We start from the raw sequence: 22,498 nt of genomic DNA on the forward strand, positions 1-22,498 counted from the left end.
AGCAGGGAGCGCTCAGCAAGGCTCAGGGAGGGTTTCTAGGTGCAGAGTTTGCAAGCTGGCTCCCAGAACCCAAAGGCCTGCATTTTGGTTTTGAGGAAAGTTGAGGTAAGTTGCCCAAAGTCTGTGCGGACTCTTCTGCCCTGCGTTGGGGTGGGCTTGTCAGTCACAGTGATGCCCAGGGCTGCACAGGGCTTTTTTGGGTTAAAAGTTGGAGAAAAATTGTTCTGGCATCTACTATGCACAAGACAAGAAGTTATTTTTATCTCGCCCCAGCTCCCTTGCTATACATTTACGTTGAATTTCAAACACAGACATCGGGAGAGAAAGAACCACCTAAAATTTGATTTGGAATGAAACCATTCTGAAGGCTGAGCTGCCACCTTCTCAGCATGTCCTTTGGCCCTTTAGTTCCAAGAATGTTCAATAAAAGCAAAATCAGCTACATTTTCACAGCGAGTCTTTATATTCGTGTATCTGAAAATGTAGCAGTTTCGCTGACCATGATGCCGTTTATGACTGCAGGTGATAAAGCTATTAAAACGAAGTAGCTGTCTTTGAGGTATAAAGAAAGGTGGACTTATGTCTCTTGGTGAAATAAACTTTGTTCTATCTATGATTTCCTCTGAAGTGGGTTTAGTGAATGCATGCAAGTAACCTTTTCACAGTATTGTCTGTGTCCGCTTTTTGTTTTTTCTTTATATACCCACATGAAGAACAATTACAGGGTGGGCCACATGGCTCAGTGGCAGAGTTCTCACCTGCCATGCTGGAGACCTGGGTTTGATTCCCGGTGCCTCCCCGTGCAAAAATAAGAAAAGAAAGAAAGAACTATTAGAGGTTTCCACATTCTCTTTTTATTTGATATCACGGGACCTTTGTAGAAAGAGTCAGTGTGGGATGGAGCATGGGACAGAGGTGTCATCTGTGACAGCTTCCTACTGTGCTGGGGTGACGGGACACCTGGTGGCCGGCCCCTTCGGAGGGGCTCTGCTGGGAACGCGGACTTGGCAACGGGTGACCGCGGTCAGCCTCCGGGTGCTGTCCTGGAGGCCGCGGGGCCCGGCTGGCGGTGACCGTCCTTGCCTCCGCAGGCGTGCACCTGTATTACGTGGGCGGCGAGGTCTTCGCCGAGTGTGTGAGCGACAGCAGCATCTTCGTCCAGAGCCGCAATTGCAACTACCAGCACGGCTTCCACCCGGCCACTGTCTGCAAGATCCCAAGTGGCTGCAGCCTCAAGGTCTTCAACAACCAGCTGTTCGCCCAGCTGCTGGCCCAGTCCGTCCAGCACGGCTTCGAGGTGGTTTACGAGCTGACCAAGATGTGCACCATCAGGATGAGCTTCGTCAAGGTGAGGGGCCGCCTGGGGGTGGGGGACCGGCAGGCAGGCAGCGGCTATCCTAGGAAGCAGCTGTCCTAGGAGATGGTCTGCTTTAGCACATGCAGGAAAGGTCTTAAGCATAGTACTGTTGAGAGACAAACAAGATAAGGTGGCTATCTTTTTTTTTTTTAATGTAGAAGATAAAGTGATGATAATATTTTATAGGACGTTCTCTCCGTCACGCTCACTGCTGAGCACTGCTGCCGCTTTATAAACGCTTGTTGAATTTATTTGAGTTAAATGAAGGCAGGGACCTTGCTCTTAGAAAGAGTGCGGAGAACTGCAGGAGGTGATATTTATAGATCAGTGACAGGGGGTGGAAATGGCTCTATCTACCGTAATTGCTCTTCTAAAGATGAAAACAGTTGGGATGGAAACGTCAAGGTAAGTTTGATAAATTCTGACAGAGAGATGTTCTGTTTATAGTATCTGCTGAGTTTCTGCAGTTAAATTTGATTAAGGTTGGTGCTGAGGTTGGAGAAGCAAGCTTAATTGCTTAGTGGGAAGGAAAAAGTTACTGTGAAAAATAATTGTCCTATTTTTGTATATTCAAATTATATTTTTATTATAGTTAGAATTTTGGTAGTTATTTCAAAAATAAGAATCAGGAATATGGTTTCCAATTTTTAAAAATGGCTTCTTGAAGCCATTTCCTTTTCACAAGAAAGCCATACTATTCAAGCTTACTGTTAAACTTTAAAAGCATTTTGTTTTTTGCATGGACAGGCATAAAAGCGCTTTTACATTATGAAGTCAATAATAAATATCTGGGAATCTTTACAAATGTTCTGTTGCTTTAGAGCCAGCAGAGGGCATTAAATTGCCATTAATGAACAATGATTTGACTTATTTTCTTCCAGGTCTGAGTTTGTAAAATTAGGATGACATCCCCATCAATATCTCATAGGTAATTATTTCACTGTAAGGTTAGCTTGCATAAAAATTTGATTTTCCTAAGATCCACTAGATGTATTTCTCGATGCACAACATTTAAACCCATCAAACTGCACAACTCACAGAAAACAAGCTGTTATGAACATTGCAGGGACCTCTGCAAAAATAAATTCCTATCAAATCTAACTGCAGACGACAAGTTTAGCGTATGCTGTAGGTGACAAACACCGGTGTCTGCTGGGGAGTGAGGGCCACTCACCCCTGGGCTTCCCCAGCTCGAGCCTCCTCACTCTGCTGCCCATCGCCCACGCCAGGCCAGGCACTCTGTGACTGACCAGGGACCCCTGTCTCCTGGCACCCACAGTCTCAGAAGGAGGGAGGGAGACGAGCTGAATAGAAGAGAAAGCACACTGCAGCCTGAGGAGGCACTGAGTAGGTTTCTTTGATTTTTGTTTTTTATTTTTGGCTTTTAAAAGGGGGAATTTATTAAGTTGCAAGTTTACAGTTCTAAGGCGATGAAAATGTCCCCGTGAAAGCAAGCCTATAAAAATGTCCAAATTAAGGCACCAACAAGAGGTGACCTTCACTCAAGAAAGGGCGATGACGTTCAGGGTTTCTCTCTAAACTGGAAAGGTGCGTGATGAACATGGCGATGTCTAGCTTTCTCTCCAGGCTTCTTGTTTCATGAAGCTCCCCCGGGGTGTTTTCCTTCTGCATCTCCAAAGGTGGGAGGGTAGCACACCAGGAGAGGCTTGGAGGGGACGAGGGGGCTGGGCCTCTGGCCTTCAGGGAAGGGCAGTGGAGGTGGAGGGAACAGCCAGCATGGAGGCCCTGTGGCAGGGGCAGGCCTGGAAGCTTCGTGGGGTGGCAAGGAGGCCAGTGTGAGGGCACAAGGCTCCACACGCCACTGGAAGGATTGTGGCCTTCAGTCTAAAGAGAGGAGGCCCTTGCAGGGATTCGAGCAGAGCATTGCCATGACCTGAGCCTTTCTGCTGGGAGGAGAACAGGGTGGAGGCCGGGGAGACCAGTTGGGAGGCCGTGGCAGTCAGCATTCAGGTGAGCGGTGCTGGTGGCTCCCACCTGGAGATCCCCAGTAGGGCTTGAGGTGTGGGAGGGTCCAAGCAGCGAAGGGGGCTCTATATGGTGTGAGGGAAGAAGAGGAGCCATGAACAACTCCAGAATTCTTAGCCTGGACAGCGGGAAAGGTGAGGTTGCTTTCCACAGAGACAGAGAAGACTCAGGAGTCCGGGCTTGGGTGTCAGATGAGGTGGGTGATGGTAAGCTTGAGATGTCTGTCCTCCCTCCCAGTTAAATTGATGAGTCTGCATTTAGGGAGAGGGATTTGGGCTGGAGTTAGAAATTTGGGAACTGTCAGCATGGGGGGTTGGTATTTAACTTCCTAAGATTGGGTGAGATCACCCAAGGTTCAAGTTTAAACAGAGAAGAGAAGGGTTCCAGGACTGCATCCCAGAGTACACCTGCATGAGAACGGAGACAGGGAAAGGAACCAGCAGGAGATGAGGGAAAGTGCAGCCGGCAGAGTCAAACCGAGAAACACAGTGCTTTGGAGGCGAAGAGAGGACAGGACTCTGAGGGAGGCGCCAAATCAGACACTGCCCAAGTGACAAGGACGGAAAGCTGGCCATCAGCGGTGGCGGTGGAAAGGCCTTTTGTGACCTGAATGCCTCGTTGGCCGCCAAGGTGAAGCCCCGCTCACAAGGGATGGGAGAGAGAGAGTGGGAGGTGGAAGGGGAGACAGCCCGTACGGACAACTCTTTGCAGGGTTTTTGCTAGAGAAGCGTTCCCAGAAGTCCGGCCGTGAGCAGCAGGAGTGGCAGGGTCAAGAGCAGTGTTATGAAGAAAGGGGATATCTCAGCCTGGTTGTGTGGCTGGAAGTGATCCAGGAGAGAGTGGGAGGTTTGAGGTTTGCTGGAACCTCCTGAGAAGGTGAGTGGGGAGAGCCCGGTGCACAGACCGAGGGGCTGGCTTCTTTGGAAACACGGGTCATTGGTCTGTGCCAAGAGGAAGAAAGGCTGAGCTTCTGGGCGCAAGTGTTGTGGAAATTCTCTTCTGACTGCTTTGGTGTTCTCACTGAAATGGAAAAGATCGCCGGTTGCAAGTGAGGGTGGGGGTGGGGTGGGTTTAGTCTCGGGCGGGGGGGGCCAGGGGCAGGTTGGGGGAGAGGAAATGGACTGGGAGGTGTGGGCCAAGTGCCAGGGCCCTCCAAGAGCCACAGGGACGAGTGCTAATATATCCAGAGCTGCCAGATGGCACGGGTCAGTGGGCATCTCTGGAAACGGAAAACATCTTTATAGTCAGTTTTCAGAAAAAACGAACTACCGAGAATTGCTGTTCCCAATAACAAAACCAACTTGTTTGGCTGTAATCTTCCTTCATTTTAAAATAACTTTTCATTGACCCCTAATATGCAAAGAAAAACACACAAATTTATTCCCTTATTCTTTTAGTGTCTCTGGTAGAAGTGGCAATAAGCGGGACATCGCCAGAAGTGGCCAGACAGAGGGAGGAGAGACAAGTAACTCTTTTTGTGCAGAACGCTGTCTCCAGCACAAAGAGAGGGAACTGATCTAAATCCGAGTCTCTTTCCTTGTGGATGAGGAGAGCGGTTTGCCATATTTCAGCCACCCTGACAGCCCATCCACCTCTTGGTCTGTGTGCTGAGCACAAAGGGGCTGTGCGGGGCTGCCCTCACATGAGGATCCCACGGAGGGCAGAAGTCGGACAGTGCTGACCAGAAGGGAGAGTCCCTGCCCCCCCCCACCCCCCCCCCCCCCCCCCGCCTCGAGCTCCAGCCCCTGCCCACCGAGCTCTGTCCCTCAGTCACCCTGGGCTCCCTTCTGTTTTGCAGGGCTGGGGAGCCGAGTACCACCGCCAGGATGTCACGAGCACCCCCTGCTGGATCGAAATCCACCTCCATGGACCGCTGCAGTGGTTGGACAAAGTTCTGACCCAGATGGGCTCTCCACACAACCCGATTTCCTCCGTGTCTTAACGGCCTCCTCTCAAGCTGCCTTTCCGTGGAGAAGGCGCTGGTGCAGGCGGCGGCTAATGCCCGTGCAGATCTGCAATTAACAGAGGTTTCTAAGTACCTGGAAGTGCAAATAATGGGCACCATTTATGTTCTTATCACCATTTGTTTCGTTATCCCGATGCCAGTATGGTATGATGGGAGGAGCAGATCTGCTGGGCCTGTTGTGGGAGGGAGCGAATGACAGCACCTGTGCCAGCAGTGCTCGGAGGGCCTTGGCAGAGCAAAAGGCAGCTTTAGTCGGTCACATCCTTCTGAGGCATGTTGTGGGGCCTTACGGTGTTTATACGTGGAAACAGGTACTAGCAGCACTAGAGCAAATCAGGCAAAACCAAGCCGTCCTCCCATGTAGTTTAAATGATCTCTTTTGTGCTATTGGCTTAAAAATGGAAACAAGCTTTGAAATCAATTATGTGAGAGAGGCCACAGTGATTTTCTATCTGAAGTTGAAATACCCACAGCTGGACCGTTGTGCTGATATTAATGGTACGTTTGAAACAAATTTAAACTGTGATTGGAAAAGAAAGAAACTGTGAAGCTTAGGTCATGTTGCCTCATAATCTACTATCATGAGAAATAAATGCATCTAATATGGGGAAGTAAGTATGAAAATAGAATGGAATGAGTTATGCTTTCCAAGTGCGAGGTAAGACCAGAACTTGGGCCAAGAATCACGCAGGGAGCTGCCTGGGTTCCTGTAGGAGCTCGTGTCCCTGTTTTCGCGGCATTCAGGGCAGGCGTCCTGCACACCTGGGCTGCTTGGAGAGAACAGAAGTGTGAAGCAGAGGGGTGCACAGAAGCACCCTAAGTCCGCACGCAGCTTCTCACACTCCCACTGCTAAGCCTCTAGAAGAAGGCAACCCACTGGCCATTCTTCGCTCACTTGTTGGCAAATATTGACTGTCTGCAGGTTACAGAGACAATGGTGCAGGCTTTGAGAAAAATCTCGGCACAATGTTGGATCATATTTTTCGCTTATTTAACTCAGCTTCTCTATTGGTTAAGTTTGTCAAATCTGGTAGCCCCCAGAACATGAACATCTCATACCTGAAAATAACTCCCCAAGTAAAATGACAAAAATATCATAATTCCCTACAATTTCGGGGGAACAGGAGGACTGAATAATAGCACATCTTTTTTTAAACATATGCTATTTTAAAAACCAGTTCCTATTTTTCCCTTGAATGATAATGCTAAATTCCCCAAATTTCTAGGTACTTTCATATATATAGATGATTCCCACCCACTCTGCACCCTCTTAGAAATGTTTAATTTAAGGTGGCAGTTGGGCTCGCAACAGACGGCGCTTCGGTGATCTGAGCGGCTCCTCCATTTATATGTTCTATTTCCACTCTGTTTAGCATTAGTGTCACAGTAGCTGTTCTCATTAAAGTGTATTCAGGATAGAAATGATCATGCGAGAAAGACACGACTAGTGTTCTCTCATAGCAAAGTTTCTATGTACAAGAATAAAAATAAATGCCACCTCCCACATGGCGGCCCGGCGGCCTGCTCTCTGTTGAAGAAAACCCGCGGTTTCCTGGTTGTCCTTGTGTCTTGTACCAGGTCAGGAGTGCCAGGTGCTGTGGCGGCAAACGTGGGCCAGTGGTGCCCCAGCCCTCTTGCAGTGAGAGGCTAAGAGTGAATCTGTTTGAATAGGCACCTTCAAAGTAAAGCAAAACGTGATCTTTCTTCTGCTTGAAAAATGTCACTGATTATTTTGATGTTAAAGCCTGTATCTCCCTTCTCTTCTATGCAGTCAGGTAATGGATGAAGACTTCCTTGGGCAACTGTGCTTTCTCTGTCTCAAAGTTATTGGGATTTTCTTTCTTCTCATTTTCCAATAATTCTCCATCATGCCGTCTCCTGGTGCGTCTACTCACCCAGATCTCCAGCTGTGTGACAGCATCAGAGACCAAAGAGACTTAGGTCTCCCCACGAGCTGTTAAACTCATCCTCCAGTATCTTATACCTTTTCAGAAGTAACTGGACCGGCTGCTTATGAATAGCATTAAGCAAACCAACCGATCTTGGCTTTTCATGCAACTTTGGAAAACCAGGGCAAAATATCACAGTGACTCCAACTGATTTCTGGGGAAAATGAGTTATTAAATTGATAGATATGCACCATCACCAGCCACGTCTCACCAAAACCTTTAGTGGGATACATGTGATCTCCAAGGGATTTAGAATCAATGAGCAGGTAACTCTTTAGTCACTGGCACATAGTCACATTCTAATCAGCTTTTTTGTTTCCTACCAAGCGCTGTCAAAAATTGTAATGCTGGGCGGGCCGCGGTGGCTCAGCGGGCAAAGTGCTTGCCTGCTATGCCGGAGGACCTCGGTTCGATTCCCGGCCCCAGCCCATGTAACAAAAAAAAAAAACAAAATACAATAAAACAAGAAAATGTTTAAAGATGTTTCCCTTTCTTCCTTCTATCCTTCCTTCCTTCTCTCTGTCTTTCCTTTAAAAAAAAAAAAAAAAAAAAAATTGTAATGCAGTATTTCATTGCAGACTCCTAAATGTACTCATTTAGCACTCGTTCTCTGAGGTAGACAATCCAGGAAAATGTCATGGCATTCTTTCACAGGACAACGAGCAGGGTGGATGTGCTAAGCATTTAACTGCGTCAGCAATTCGAAGCATGTTTAGGGTTACCATGGAAAAGTACCATGAACCACGAGAGAATAATAATGTTTTGTTCTGCTCACAGTGCCCAGGACATGTATCGTGTTGTTCAAACCAGCTTTTCCTGTTAAAGGGTTGAGATGAAAAAAAGCTGTTTTAGGTAGATGATACTTTAATAGCTGCCAGTGCTTTGGAACTATGAAGATGTCGCTTTTCAACATTTACTTTCCGTTTGTTTTATTTTATTTATTTTATTTTTTTTATGCTTGGTATAAATCAGAAAAGTTAGCCAATGTAGCATTTAGAATCCCCCTTTTCGTTGTTTCCTAAGGAATTGGATACTCTCACAACAACAATAAAACCCAACAACAAAAGCATTTTATAATGATATTATACATATCACTTATAAACTTTAATTTCCTACTTCACTTCAGATGTTTCCCCAATATTTGGCATGTATATATACATATTCAATAAACAAAACAAAATATAATGTGCATTCCAAATTGTCTTTTCCTGTGATGCTGTAACAACTATATGTCTAGATTAGGTAGCTCTGGCATATGTTAAAGATAAATTCAGATTAATGTAAATGAAACAAAAAGTAAATAATTTCTATTTAAATGAGGTATGGCTTTGATTATAACAACTAGGCACCACTTATCTTTCAACTGCATACTTATTCTGTTATCTGATTGTTTATAATAAAGAATACTGTACTATCTATCTTTTGGCTCATTTTTCCTACAAACTTCATTAAAGATCCATTTCAAATGGGACTGCAGCTCTTTAAGACAAACGAGCTTAACCCATCCTATTTTGAAAATCGGATGTTTTAAAATCCAACATGCTATCGAGAAATTAGGTAGTGGTTTTGAATTAAATATCTTGGAAAAACTGGCATTAAGAATAGAATTTTTAAAAAATATTTTTAACGACAAATCTTCATACGCAGCGTCCATACATGGTGTACAATCAATGGCTCGCAATACCAACACATAGTTGTGTATTCCTCAACATGTTCATTTTTATAACATTTGCATCACTCCAGAAAAAGAAATAAAAAGAAGAAAGAAAAAACTCATACATCCCATACCCCTTACCTGTCCCTCTCATTGACCACTGGTATTTCAATCTACCCAATTTATTTTACCCCTTATGCCCCCTATTATTTATTCATTTATTAGCCATATTTTTTCATACCCTGGATAAAAGGAGCATCAGACACAAAGTTTTCACAATCACTTGTAAAAGTTATATCTTTATATAATCATCTTCAAGAATCACGGCTACTGAAACACAGCTCAACAGTTGCAGGTACTTCCCTCTAGCCACTCCAATACACCATAAACTAAAAAGGGATATCTATATAATGTATAAGAATAACCTCCAGGATAATCTCTCAATTCTGTTTAAAATCTGTCAGCCACTGACACTTTGTCTCATTTCTCTCTTCCCCCCTTTGGTCAAGAAGGCTTTCTCAGTCCCTCGATGCTGAGTTCTGGTGAATCCCGGGAGTTCTGTCCCATGTTGCCTGGGAGATTCACACCCCTGGGAGTCATGTCCCAATGTAGGGGCTCCGGAGGGCAGTGAGTTCACCTGCCCTGTTGGCTTAGGGAGAGAGGCCACAGCTGAGAAACAAAAGACATTCTCTGGGGGAGACAAGAATAGAATCTTAAAAGATACACTGCAGAAACTTCAGCAGGGATAAATGTGGAAGCTTTTCTTTTTCCAAGAGTAGCAAGAGTAATCTTGCAGTATACCAGAAAAATGAAGAATTTTATTATTGTAAACATTTGTGCACCTGCTATAATTTAGGAACATGGTAATGAAATCTAGTAGGGAAGATGAAATCCAGGAGGAAAATAAAGATTCACAAGTGTAAGGTTTAGGAGGCGAAAGAGAGAAGAGGCAGACCGAAAAACCTTACAGTGAGCGAGTTTATTCCTGTGCTCCCGGGCAGAGCTCACAGAACTCAAGGTACGGAGTTGTGAGCTCGCCGGGGCGGGTGGTTTTTAAGCAAGGGGGTTAGGTGACGTCTAGAAGGGGCGGCACATTTTACACAGCTCGAGTCATGGTGACCTTCTCTGTTCCCCTGATCTAACAGCAAGTCCCTCCATTTAAATTTTCTTCCAGGTTGCAAATGGAGGAGAAAGAATTCCTAAATATCTCTGGAAAACTGAGCCTTCATATTAACTCCGTTAAGTGTTTCTTTTCTTTAAGCAGTGGAACCCCTTATTTCGTGGAACTGTGAAATGCAAACTGCTGAGAGCAGCTGCTCTGGCTCTGAAGCAGAGGGGCTCTGCAGTCCCTAGTGTGACAGCCAGCTTCCAGAGAGGGGTAACTTGGTCATGGGTCTTTGGTCTGCTCTGGCCCTGCCCCGACCTCTAAGACTCTGTATTGGCATTTCAAACCCCACCTAGCGCAGATTTGTTAATGCGTCCCAGTGTAGAAATATAATCTTGTCTCTGAACATGAGTCTTAGGAAAGGAATGCTTTAAGCATCCTGGAAACTTCCACATTTTCACTTACTTGATGGCTCTCTTGCATGGCTGCCATCAAGAGGCGCTGCAGGTACAGTGGCCCATGTCCATGGCCTGGAGAGCCTTTATGGAGAAATAACCAGTGTATGGAGGAAGATGAACAAGTAAACCCATCCAGGTCAGTGTGCTCTCACTCGTGGCAGCTTGGGGGGCTCCGGGCAGGTCCCGGGCAGGCATCCAGCCGATCCCACTTGCCTTCCTTCCCGTCAGCACCCCCAGCAGGCCATCCCAGGCATTCCTTCCCCAGGAGGCCCCTTCTCTGGCCCATGGTCATGGTCATCTGTGCTCATGGGCTGTCCAGCACCAGCTGGCTTCCTGTCCACCTCCCCACAGGGCTGGGTGCTCCTTAAGGATGGAGATTGTATTTATTCTTCGACATCTTCCAGTGAGGTTGTTTGCTTAGAAAGGCATATGTCACTCACCGTTGTAAGACAGAAGTGGCATTTGTTTTGAATTCTCTCCTTAAAATTCACTAAACATTTCATCTATCTCCTTGAAAACAAAAATAACCACAAGCTTCCAGTTGCACCTCAAGCAGTCAGGGTGTGGCTGTGGGGCTAGGGGAAGCATGCCTGGGATTCCATTTGGAGCTTACAGAAGGAGCAAGGAAAGCTGCTTTTGAGAGTTAAACATTGAAAATGGTTTTTATTCTAAGCGTTTTATTTTTGAAATGCAAATTCGAATAAAGACAAGAAGTATACAAGGAGTTGTGATTTGCAAAACCAGCTCACAAGGATGAGGAAAAAGACACCCATTCTTGCATTTTACCACCGAGTGACCAGCAATGGTTTCACCGTTTACATCTGATGAGACTTTTAGGCAATGCCTCAGGGTTTTACTCAAATAATATATTGAAACCATTGTTCAGTGAAGAAAATAAAATGACAATTATACTTGGTTTGGCTTTTAAGCCAAAGACCATTCACACCTGCAAGTTGTCACTTGGGAGGGAGCTCCAAGTATCTTGCAAGTCACAAGGTAACGTCTCTCTCTTATCTCATCATACAGAAGGAGACAACCCTAAAGAGTGTAAAAACAATCCGCCAATATTTAAGTACAGTTTCAAAAATTCGAAAATGATGTTGTAAAAGCATTTTGACTATTTTGATGCCACATCAGAGTTTAATCAGTGTCTTCTTATACAGCTTCAAGCTAAACATAATGTTGCCCCTTTACGTTTTATTTGTTGACAAATTCTACTTTTTCCAACACAATTATTTAAAACAAATTAAATATAATACACTATGAAGTGAATGTGAAAAGTTTTGAACTCTGACTTAATATTACAAATTTTTAAATGTATATTAAAATGTGTTACAATGGATTGTTTAAAACATGTTGATGGACACTAAGAGACTTTTCAGCTAACACCACTTATTTAAAATGTTGCATTGATTGCCTTTTTCCTAAGGGAGTTTGTGAGGGTAGAGAGTTTGCAAACCAAAGTTGGAAAAGCTGATACTTGCTCTTCCTGGTCTGGCATAGAAGGGAAATATGAGGCTAGTTTTGAAGGAGTAGAGGGTTGCTTCGATTTGTTGAAGGGGCGGAAAAGAACTAATTGGGTTGAGAGAGTGCTGGGGAAACAGAAGGACTCATTAGCATTGTGTCAGTCATGTAACTCACGATGGCAGGAGGGAAAGAGTGGGCAGGGCTGTACTGAGATAAGGCAGGGGCTTCACGGTGAAGGTTTTGAGTTCTGAACTTAGGCATATGAACAAAATCGACCCTCAAGTCCAAGGCATTGCTGCTGGTCAAAGAGCAAGTGTGGCAGCCCCTGATGGATCCCCTTGGGTCCTGAGTCGTGAGTGCCCAGGCATGTGACAGAGTGATCTGGAAAATGTTGTTGAAGAACAGCTGTCTTGAATTTGGGAGTTTGAGGCTCCACATTGTTGCACTGCTTGTCAGCTTTACAGCTAGGACTCTGGTTGGGGTTTAGAAAGCTGTGGGTTAGGAGCAAAGGGCCCTTGATGTACAATCAAGATGATACTCCAACTTGGAGGAAAAGCCTTTTGATTGAAAAGAGTAATCTGTCACTTCCTCACTTTTTTTTTTTGTATGCTGTTTGGTGGGGTCACATTTCATAATGTGAATTTGTTGCATTTTCGCTTGATTGTTTGCTTGTTTGTTTTGGGACGTGCGTGGGCTGGGAATCGAACCCAGGTCTTCCGCATGGTAGGCGAGAATTCTACCACTGAGCTCCCCTTGCATCCCTTCCCTCACATATTCCAATATGATAGCACGGGGTCTAGCTGATTGCTTATACCAGCTGAATTTCTCTTTTACATGAAAAGAACAGGGTCCCTAAGCAGTGCTGGCCTGGGAACAGCCACGTCCCACCCACGTCTGGAGGACTTAGACATTTGCTGCTCCTGTGGGAGCCCGGGAGCCCGGCACTGTGAGCAGATCGGGGGGCTGCGGTGAGCCCCTGCTTGGGGGCACCAGGTCCCCGTGAGGCCTAGCCGGAGGAGCCCTCATTGCAGGCCTGTGCTGCAGCCCATGGAGTCTGCCCAAAGTGCTTCCCTGCCTTGCCTAAGCCATGGGGAGGGCCTGCAGTTTGCCTGCCAAATAAAATGATCAACTCCACTTCCTACTGCAAAATGAGAACGGGCTCTTCACTCGGTCCTGCAGCCAGGAGGCAGCAAGGCCCGGGATCCCTATTCCTCCCAAAGGGGCCAGGGGATCACCACAGGGTCCAGCAGCCACCTCAGGAGCAGCTAGAGGGGCACTGGAGGCTGCAGCTCCACCGAAGGCTGCGGTGTGTCTCGGGTTTAAGTTGTTGTGGCCCTTCAGGCCCTGCCCGTTGGCTGGGACCAATATCCAGGGCCGGCCGCACAGGAAGTCTTCAGGAAAGTGAGACTGGTGAACCGTACGCCCCACTGAAAGGGAGCAAACAGCTGGGACCCGGCAAAGGAGCTCTCAGAATGATCGGCCACTGCTGTCTGGTGTGGCTTTCAGCTTCGGATTCCAGTGTCTTCCACTCTAAGCATCTGTGGAGCCCCACTTTGCAGCTCGGGGACAAAACTCTAGGTTTCATCTCTTAGCTTAGCATCTCCCAGGCTGGGAGACTTCTCCTCTTCAGGTTCTTGCTATTTCTGTGTGTGCTTGCTTAGCATCTGGGCTATTTTTGTCTCAATCTCCAAACATCTGTATCTGTCACTTCTGAGCCTTCTCCAAAATGTTTCCACTTTTAAAGGACTCCAGTAAACTAATCAAGACCCACCTTGAATGGGTGGGGTCACATATCTAATCAAAAGGCCACACCCACAATTGGGTGGGTTACATTTCCATGACAACAATCCAATCAACTTTCCACCCCAAATAATAGGTTTGCCCCCGCGAGACTGGATTAGGAAAAGAACATGGCTTTTCTGGGATAAACAAAAGTTTCAAATTAGTACAACATCTTTAAAAAGGCAAAGAGCCTTTTCAGAGCAGGACCCCTGCTCCCCAAGTTGGCTAATCAAGAACTTGAGTTGGTACATGGCTCTATGTATCTTCAGGCTCTATGTGCTCCCTTTTCTTTCTAATATTTTGTGCTGCCCAACTCAAAAAGTCTCTGTTTTTTTTTCTGTCAGCCCCACCCCCTCTCTGCCAGAGCAAAATCTCCTGGTCCCTTTAATGCTTATTACAGGTTTATCTGTGCTAGGAGCCTGTTTTCAGTAGTCAGGAGAGAGAGGTCTGGAGAAGAATGTAGAAATGAAGACTATCAGTAAGTGCAAAAGAGAAAAAAAAATTAGATAAGACATAAACGCCAAAAGACAATGGTAGAAGAACATACTGCTGTTACATAAAATGTTAATGGATTAAACTTTCCAATTAAAAGATATAGACTGGCAGAATTGATTAAGAAAACAGGACCCATCTATATGCTGTCTATAGGAGACTCACTTTAGACTCAAGGACAAAAATAGGTTGAAAGTGAAAGGTTGGGAAAGGATATTTTCATGCCAACAACAACCAGAGCAGTAGTAGCTACCCTAATATCCAACAAACTAGATTTCAAATGTAAAACAATTAAAAGAGACAAATAAGGACATTATGTATTATAAAAGGAACAATTCAACAAGAAGATATAACTAGCATAAATATTTATGCCAGGGTGCTCCAAAATACATGAGGCAAACAATGACAACACTGAAGGGAGAAGTAGACATCTCTACCATAATAATTGAAGACTCCAATTCCCTATTCTCATGAATGGATAGAACATCTAGACAGAGGATCAATAAGGAAACAGATATGTTGAATAATATGATAAATAAACTAGACTTTACAGAAATTTACAGAACATTACACCCAACAACAGCAGGGTGCACATTTTTCTCAAGTGCTCATGGATCATTCCCAAGTATAAACCATATACTGGGTCATAAAGCAAGTCTCAATAAATTTAAAAATATTGAAATTATACAAAACACTTCCTCAGATCATACTGTAGTGAAATTGAAAACAATAAAAGACACAGGGCCAGAAAATTCACAAAAATATGGAGGCTAAACAACAAACTCTTAAACAATCAGTGGGGCAAGGCAAATGAAAATGAAAACACAGAGAGAGAAACCCTGAACATCATCTGCCTTCTTGAACCAAGGTATCTTTCCTTAGATTAGAAATTTCTATTGGCTTGCTTTAATTTGGACATTTTCACGAGCTTAGAACTGTTAACTTGCAACTTAATAAATAATAAAGCTGCTCCATTTGTGGTATATTGCATTCCAGGCAGTTAGCAAACTAGAACACTCCTCTATCCAGCTTCTTGTTTCTGAGAATTTCTCCCTTGTCTATAGACACATCAGAACACACTGGTACATCAGGATGTGTGACAAGCAGGGGAGGGTGAATAAGGGGTGATATGACCATGACAAGAGCCTGGGAAGACCCCTAGGAAGAAACTGGAGCCACTAGGGTGGCTGAAGGGCCAAGGGACTGACCAGTGTTGGAAGTGCCATCGTCTCATAGACAATGGCGATGCACTGAGTGGTGTGTGTGATGCATCCATGTCTCATAGACAATGATGATAGGCTGATCGGCATGTGGGATGCATCCACATCTCACAGATAATGACGATAGGCTGACCAGTGTGTGGGATGCTTCCACATCTCATAGACAATGACAATGCACTGACTGGCGTGTGGGATGCATCCTTGTCTCTAGACAATGATGACACATTGACCGGCCTATGGGATATGCCCATGTCTCATAGACAGTGATGACATACCCACATATGGATCAGCTGTGTGCTCCCGACTCCTAGGACAGGATTGTGAATGTGGGCTGGTCCTTTTCTCTCAACATCTCCCACTGTGGTCTACCTACACATCTGTTTTTCCATTCACCTGCTGACGAACACTTGGTTTGTTTCCATCTTTTGGCAGTTGAGGTTTTGATTTGCATTTTGCTAATAGCTGGTAAAGCAGAGCATCTTTTCATGTGCTTTTTTTTTTTTAACCCTTTGTATTTCCTCTTTGGAAAAATGTTCATTTGTCTTTTGCCCATTTTTAAATTGGGTTGTCTTTTTATTGCAGAGCTTCAGGATTTCTTATTATGTTTTGAATATCAAACCCTTATCAGGTTATTTGGTTTCCAAATATTTACTCCCATTGAGTTGGCTGTCTTTAAACCCTTTTGACAAAGTCCTTTGAAGCACAAAGATGTTCACTTTTTTTGCATGGAGAGGCACCAGGAATCGAAGCTGGATCACTGGCATGGCAGGCGAGAACTCTGCCACTGAGCTGCTGTCACACCACGCCAGTATTCACTTTTGAGGAGGTCCCATTTATCCTTTTTTTCTATCATTGCTTGTGCTTTGGGCATAAAGTCTATGAAACCACTGCCTGTCATTAGATCTTGAAGATGTTTCCATACATTTTCTTTAAAAAAGTTTTTTTATTATGAAACATAATATACATGCAAAAAAGCAATACATTTCCATGTATATTTTTAAAAAAATTTTATAAATTAAAAAAAATGACAAGAAACAAACATTCTTAATATAAGCTCATTCTGTTCTACAGATATAATCAGTAATTCACAATATCATCACATAGTTGCATATTCATCATCATGATCATTTCTTAGAACATTTGCATCAATTCAGAAAAAGAAATAAAAAGACAACAGAAAAATGAACGAAAACAGAAAAAAAAATTTACATGCCATACCCCTTACCCCTCCCTTTCATTGATCACTAGCATTGGAAACTAAATTTATTTCAACATTTGTTCCCCCTATTATTTATTTTTATTCCATATGTTCTACTCATCTGTCAACAGGTAGATAAGAGGAGCATCAGACACAAGGTTTTCATAATCACACAGTCACATTGTGAAAGCTATATCATTATACAATAATCATCATCAAGAAACATGGCTACCGGAACACAGTTCTACATTTTCAGGCTGTTTCCTCCAGCCTCTCCATTACATCTTAGATAACAAGGTGATATCTACTTAATGCGTAAGAATAACCTCCAGGATAACCTCTCGACTCTGTTTGGAATCTCTCAGCCATTGACACTTTGTCTCATTTCACTCTTCCCCCTTTTGGTTCAGAAGGTTTTCTCAATCCCTTGATGCTGAATCTCAACTCATTCTGGGATTTCTGTCCCACGTTGCCAGGAAGATCCACAGCCCTGGGAGTCATGACCCACATAGATGGGGGAGGGTGGTGAGTTTGCTTGTTGTGTTGGCTGGAGAGAGAGGCCACATCTGAGCAACAAAAGAGGCTCTCTTGGGGGTGACTCTTAGGCCTAATTTTAAGTAGGTTTGACCTATCCTTTGTGGGGTTAAGTTTCATATGAACAACCCCCAAGACTGGGGGCTCAGCCTATAGCTTTGGTTGTCCACACTGCTTGTGAGAATATCAAGAATTCAACTTGGGGAAATTGAGTTTTCCCCCGTTCTCACCATTCCCCAAAGGGGACTTTGCAAATACTTTTCCAGTCACTGATCAAATCACTCTGGGATTCATTGTTACTGTAATTACCCGCAGTAATGACATTCTTTTGTTCTTCCTCATGCAAAAACATTTTTTTACATTTGTACATTTAGTCACTATCGCTATACACTCCAGGCATTCCTAGCTTACACCATCTCAATCTTTATCGTCTATCTTTCTTTGTGATTTCATTTATGCCCCCAACCCTCCTCCCTCTATCATTCTCACATTCAGCTTCATTCAGTGTTTTAAAACAATTGTATTACAGTTAGGTAGTATTGTGTTGTCCATTTCTGAGTTTTTATATTCAGTCCTGTTGCACAAACTGTATCCCTTCAGCTCCAAATACCCAATATCTTACCCTATTTCTATCTCCTGATGGTCTCTGTTACCAACAAAATATTCACTAATGTCAGTTCATATCAGTGAGACCATACAGTATTTTTCCTTTTGTTTTTGGCTAATCTCACTCAGCATAATGTCCTTAAGGCCCATCCATGTTGTTACATACTTCATAGCTTTATTCTGTCTTACAGCTGCATAATAATCCATCTTATGTATATGCCACAGTTTGTTTAGCCACCTGTCTGTTGATGGAAATTTTGGCTGTTTCCATCTCTTTGTAATTGTAAATAATGCTGCTATAAACATTGGTGTGCAAATGTCTGTGTCCTTGCCCTCATGTTCTTTGAGTAGGGACAGCATATAGATGGGTCCTGTTTTTTAATCCATTCTGCCAGACTGTGTCTTTTGATTGGGGAATTTAATCCATTAATATTCAGTGTTATTATTGCATGGGTAGTACTTTCTTCTACTATTTTGCCTTCTGGATTTTATATGTCATATCTAATTTTCCTTCTTTTTACCTTTACTCATGGTCTTCCTTTCTACACTCTTCTCCACACCTCTCTCTTCTGTCTTCATATCCGTCTGTACTGCTCCGTTTAGTATTTCTTGCAGAGCTGGTCTCTTGGTCACAGATTCTCTCTGATTTTTTGTCTGAAAATGTTTTAATTTCTCCCTCATTTTTGAAGGACAGTTTTGCTGGATATAGGATTCTTGGTTGGCAGTTTTTCTCTTTTAATAATTTAAATATACCATCCCACTGTCTTCTTGCCTCCATGGTTTCTGCTGAGAGATCTACACATAATCTTATTGGACTTCCCTTGTACATTATGGATTGCTTTTCTCTCATTGCTTTCAAGATTCTCTCTTTCTCTTTAACCTCTGACATTCTGATTAGTAAATGTCTTGGAGTACGTCTATTTGGATCTATTCTCTTTGGGGTACGCTGCACTTCTTGGATCTGTGATTTTTAGTCTTTCATAAGTGTTGGGAAATTTTCAGTGATAATTTCCTCCATTAGTTTCTCTCTTCCTTTTCCCTTTTCTTCTCCTTCTGGGATACCCACAATACATATATTCATGCACTTCATATTGTCTTCCAATTCCCTCAGTCCCTGCTCATATTTTTCCATTTTTCCCCTATATTTCCTTTTTCTTGCCAGATTTCAGATGTTCCGTCATCCAGTTCACTAATCCTATGTTCTGTCTCATGAAATCTACCATTGTAGGTTTCCATTGTTCTTTTCATCTCTTCTACCTTGCCTTTCATTCCCATAAGTTCTGTGATTTGTTTTTTGACTTTCTATTTCTTCTTTTTGTTCATTCCTTGCCTTCTTTATATCCTCCCTCAATTCATTGATTTGGTTTTTGATGAGGTTTTCCATGTCTGTTAGTATATTCTGAATTAATTGTTTCAGCTCCTTATCTCATTTGAATTGTTGGTTTGTTTCTTTGACTGGGCCATATCTTCAATTTTCCTAGTGTGATCTGTTATTTTTTGCTGGCGTCTAGGCATTTAATTACCTTAGTTAGTTTATTCTGGAGATTGCTTTTACTTATTTTACCTAGTGTTTTCTTGCTGGATGAATTTGTTGTCTATCTGTTCTTTGACATTCAATTCAGCTTTATCTGGACCTCTAGCTTAAGTTTTGTTTAACAGAGGATAATTTTTCAGTTCTTGTTTTCTTGTTTCTTGCCCTGCTTGTATGGTGCCTTTCCCCACACACACACACACATTTAGGAGGTTCTACTTACATATTATAGACCCCAGCCGGATTTTCCCAGACCAAACTGGGCTCCTATCAGGAGGAAAGAGTCACCTGCATCAGTTTTCCCTGAGGGTGAGACCCAGCAGGTTGAAAGACTTTCCCGTGAAATCTCTGGACTCTGCTTTTCTTATCCTGCCCAGTATATGGCAGTTATCTGCCTGCAGGTCCCACCAGCATAAGACGATGCAGTACCTTTAAGTTTGGCAGACTCTCCCTGCTGGGGGCATGGTGCAGACAGAGGAGAGGTTGTAGGCTGGTTTTAATGGCTTCAAATTACCAAACCTTGTTGTCTGAATTCCTTGAGGGAGGGATTCCACCTGAGTTGGGCTTCACCCCTCCCCTGGGGAAGGCGCAGGCTCCAGACAAGTCCTCAAATGAAAAAATGTCAGGATGGAATTGTTGATCTCACAATGCCAGAGCCAGATTCATCCCTGGGAGTCATCTCCCATGTCACCAGGAAGATTTTCACCCTTGGATTTCATGCCCCATGTACAGGGGAGGGCAATGATTTCACTTACAGAGTTGGGCTTAGAGAGAGAGAGGCCACATCTGAGCAACAGAAGAGGTCCTCCAGAAGTAACTCTTAGGCATACCTATAGGTAATAAGCTTCTCTGCTACATACATAAGCTTCACAAGAGTAAGTCTCAAGATCAAGGGCATGGCCTATTGATTTTGGTGTCCCTATAGTTTGATATGGTATCAGGGGATTCCCTGATGGTAAAGTTTAATAGTTCCATATTTTTTTCTCCCATCCCCCAAGGAACTTTGCCAATACTTTTTGATTATCTGCTTAATATACTATAGGATGTATCCAGGCATTACATTAAGCTATACAGGATTAAAGGCCCTCATTCTTATTCTGGGTTCCCTGTGTTTCAATTGTTCAACCTATCCAGACAGGCTGAGTTAGATTATGTCCTACAGAAAATTTAGGTTCTGGACAAAATAAATCTTTCTTTCTTCGGTCTCAAACAGTAGGTGCAGTTCTAAAACGTAGACAATTTTAGATTGAAGAACTATACATTTTTAACTAAATAAATTCATTTATGAAAAGCTGGTCCATCTCTGGCTGCATTCTGGAAGCTGTGGTGGACTAAACAACAGTCTTTCAACATTCTCTTAGAAATCTATGGATCACATATGTTCCTAAGATTTGAAACTGAGTGAGATGAGGCTCTCAATTACTTTGATGCACTTTTCTTCACTTACTAAATACTGCTGAAATGATATTTTCTCTTAGAAAGCTATGAACCACATATGTTACTTAGTTTTGAACCAAGGTTACAATTAAAAAATTACTGGGGCTTCTGGGAAGATGGCAGAACAAGGAGTTGCAGGGCTCACTTCTCTTGCAACAAACAGTTTTGGATAGGTAGAAACTGTCTGAAACAACTCTTCTGGGGTTGTGGAAACCAGGGGAGTACCGCCCAGCATCCAGGGAAGAGTGGAACAAAGAGATTGAGAACTGCAGGGGAGAACTGGGGGGAACTAGCTTGGCTGTGGCTCCTGGTATCCATCCGCCACCCTAAAGGCAAGCAGCTTTGTGTCCCCCAGTTCCTGCCTGGCAGGCTGCTGCAGACTGAGAGGGCTGCAGAAGTTTTCCTCCCCAAGAACAGAGGGGACACAGCTCAGTACTGAGCCAGCTACTGGCTGGCAAATTTAGACCATCAGGCCCTGCTGTTCAGCCCAACCTAGATAGGCACCAATGTGCCATTGTTTCAGCCCAAGTCAGAGATGGAGCTGGCAGAGGGTGAAAAACACCCTGCCTTCTTAGGGCTGCAGAGAATAGGTTGTTGAAGACCACCATTTTCTGAGCAGGCCATGAAAGCACAGCCTTGAGGAGCTGGAATAAAAGGCTTTTTCACAAATTTCCAGATCTTCTCCATAGGGTCCTTCAGAAATGGTCTGTGCTGCCTATGATGGTGTCTGGCTTTATTCTGGCTGGGAAATACTGTGGTGAACCAAGTTTTAAAGAAGAGTCTTAACATAAACCAATCAACAATAAGATCCCAGACAAGAGAGAAACTGAACTTCAGATGCCCAGATATTAGCAAAAAATTACAAGCAATATTAAGAAACAGGAAGATATGGCTCAGTGAAAGGAACAGATTAAAATTCAGAAGGGACACAGGATTTGGAAGAACTAAATCAAAGATGCTCAAACAAGTCTCCTAAATCAATTCAAGGAAATGAAGGAAAATATGGCTAAAGAGATAAAGGATATTAAGAAGACACTGGGTGAGCATAAGGAAGAATTTGAAAGCATGCAGAGAAAAATAACAGAACTTATGGGAATGAAAGCCACAATAGATTCAAGTAAAAAATATACTAGAGGCATACAGCATATTTGAACAGGTCATCTGAAATTGAACAGACATAAAACAGAGAAAAGAATAAGAAAAATTGTACGGGGTCTCAGGGAACTGAATGACAGTACAAGGCACACAAACATACCCATCATGTGTGTCCCAGAGGAGAAGATAAGGGAAAGGGGTCAGAAAGGATACTTGAGGAAATAATGGCTGGCAATTTCCCAACTCTTATGAAAGACAGGTGGAAATATTAAACTTCCCCACCTGGGGAAGATCTGATATTCTCAGAAGCACTGGGGACTGCCAATTTAATGGTCCAGTGCCTTGAGCTTGGAACTTACCCTTATAAAATTTATTCCTGCAGAGGAGAATGCCTGAAAGTCACCCCCAGAGAACATCTTTTGTTGCTCAGATGTGGCCTCTCTCTCTAAGCCAATTCTGCAGGTGAACTCACTGCTCTCCCCACCCCCTAACGTGGGACATGATTCCCATGGGTGTAAATCTCCCTGGAAACAGAACCCCCAGGATTCGCTGGGACCTGGTATCAGAAATTGAGAAAACCTTCTTGACCAAAAAGGGGAAGGGAGAAATGAGACAAAATAAAATCTCAGTGGCTGAAGGATTTCAAACAGAGTCAGGAGGT

General features: G+C 43.7%; 1 protein-coding gene and 1 long non-coding RNA gene across 2 annotated transcripts in view; one reads left to right on the forward strand and one right to left on the reverse strand.

Annotated features, from left to right (window-relative positions):
* Positions 1 to 8,669, forward strand: part of SMAD9 (SMAD family member 9) — an 86,343-nt gene extending 77,674 nt beyond the window's left edge. Inside the window, exons 5-6 of the mRNA XM_077158082.1 lie at positions 1,092 to 1,348; positions 5,142 to 8,669. Coding sequence (XP_077014197.1) covers positions 1,092 to 1,348; positions 5,142 to 5,285 — 401 coding nt within the window. The 3' untranslated portion in view covers positions 5,286 to 8,669. The remainder of the gene's footprint in view (positions 1 to 1,091; positions 1,349 to 5,141) is intronic.
* Positions 848 to 19,885, reverse strand: LOC143681237 (uncharacterized). The gene is made up of 3 exons (XR_013174482.1): positions 19,735 to 19,885; positions 5,243 to 5,355; positions 848 to 1,463 (listed from the first exon to the last, which is right to left on the reverse strand). It is a non-coding gene; the product is annotated as an uncharacterized LOC143681237 (long non-coding RNA).
* Positions 19,886 to 22,498: the final 2,613 nt, after the last annotated feature.

Source organism: Tamandua tetradactyla, chromosome 4 (assembly GCF_023851605.1).
Source record: "Tamandua tetradactyla isolate mTamTet1 chromosome 4, mTamTet1.pri, whole genome shotgun sequence".
NCBI lineage: Eukaryota > Metazoa > Chordata > Mammalia > Pilosa > Myrmecophagidae > Tamandua > Tamandua tetradactyla.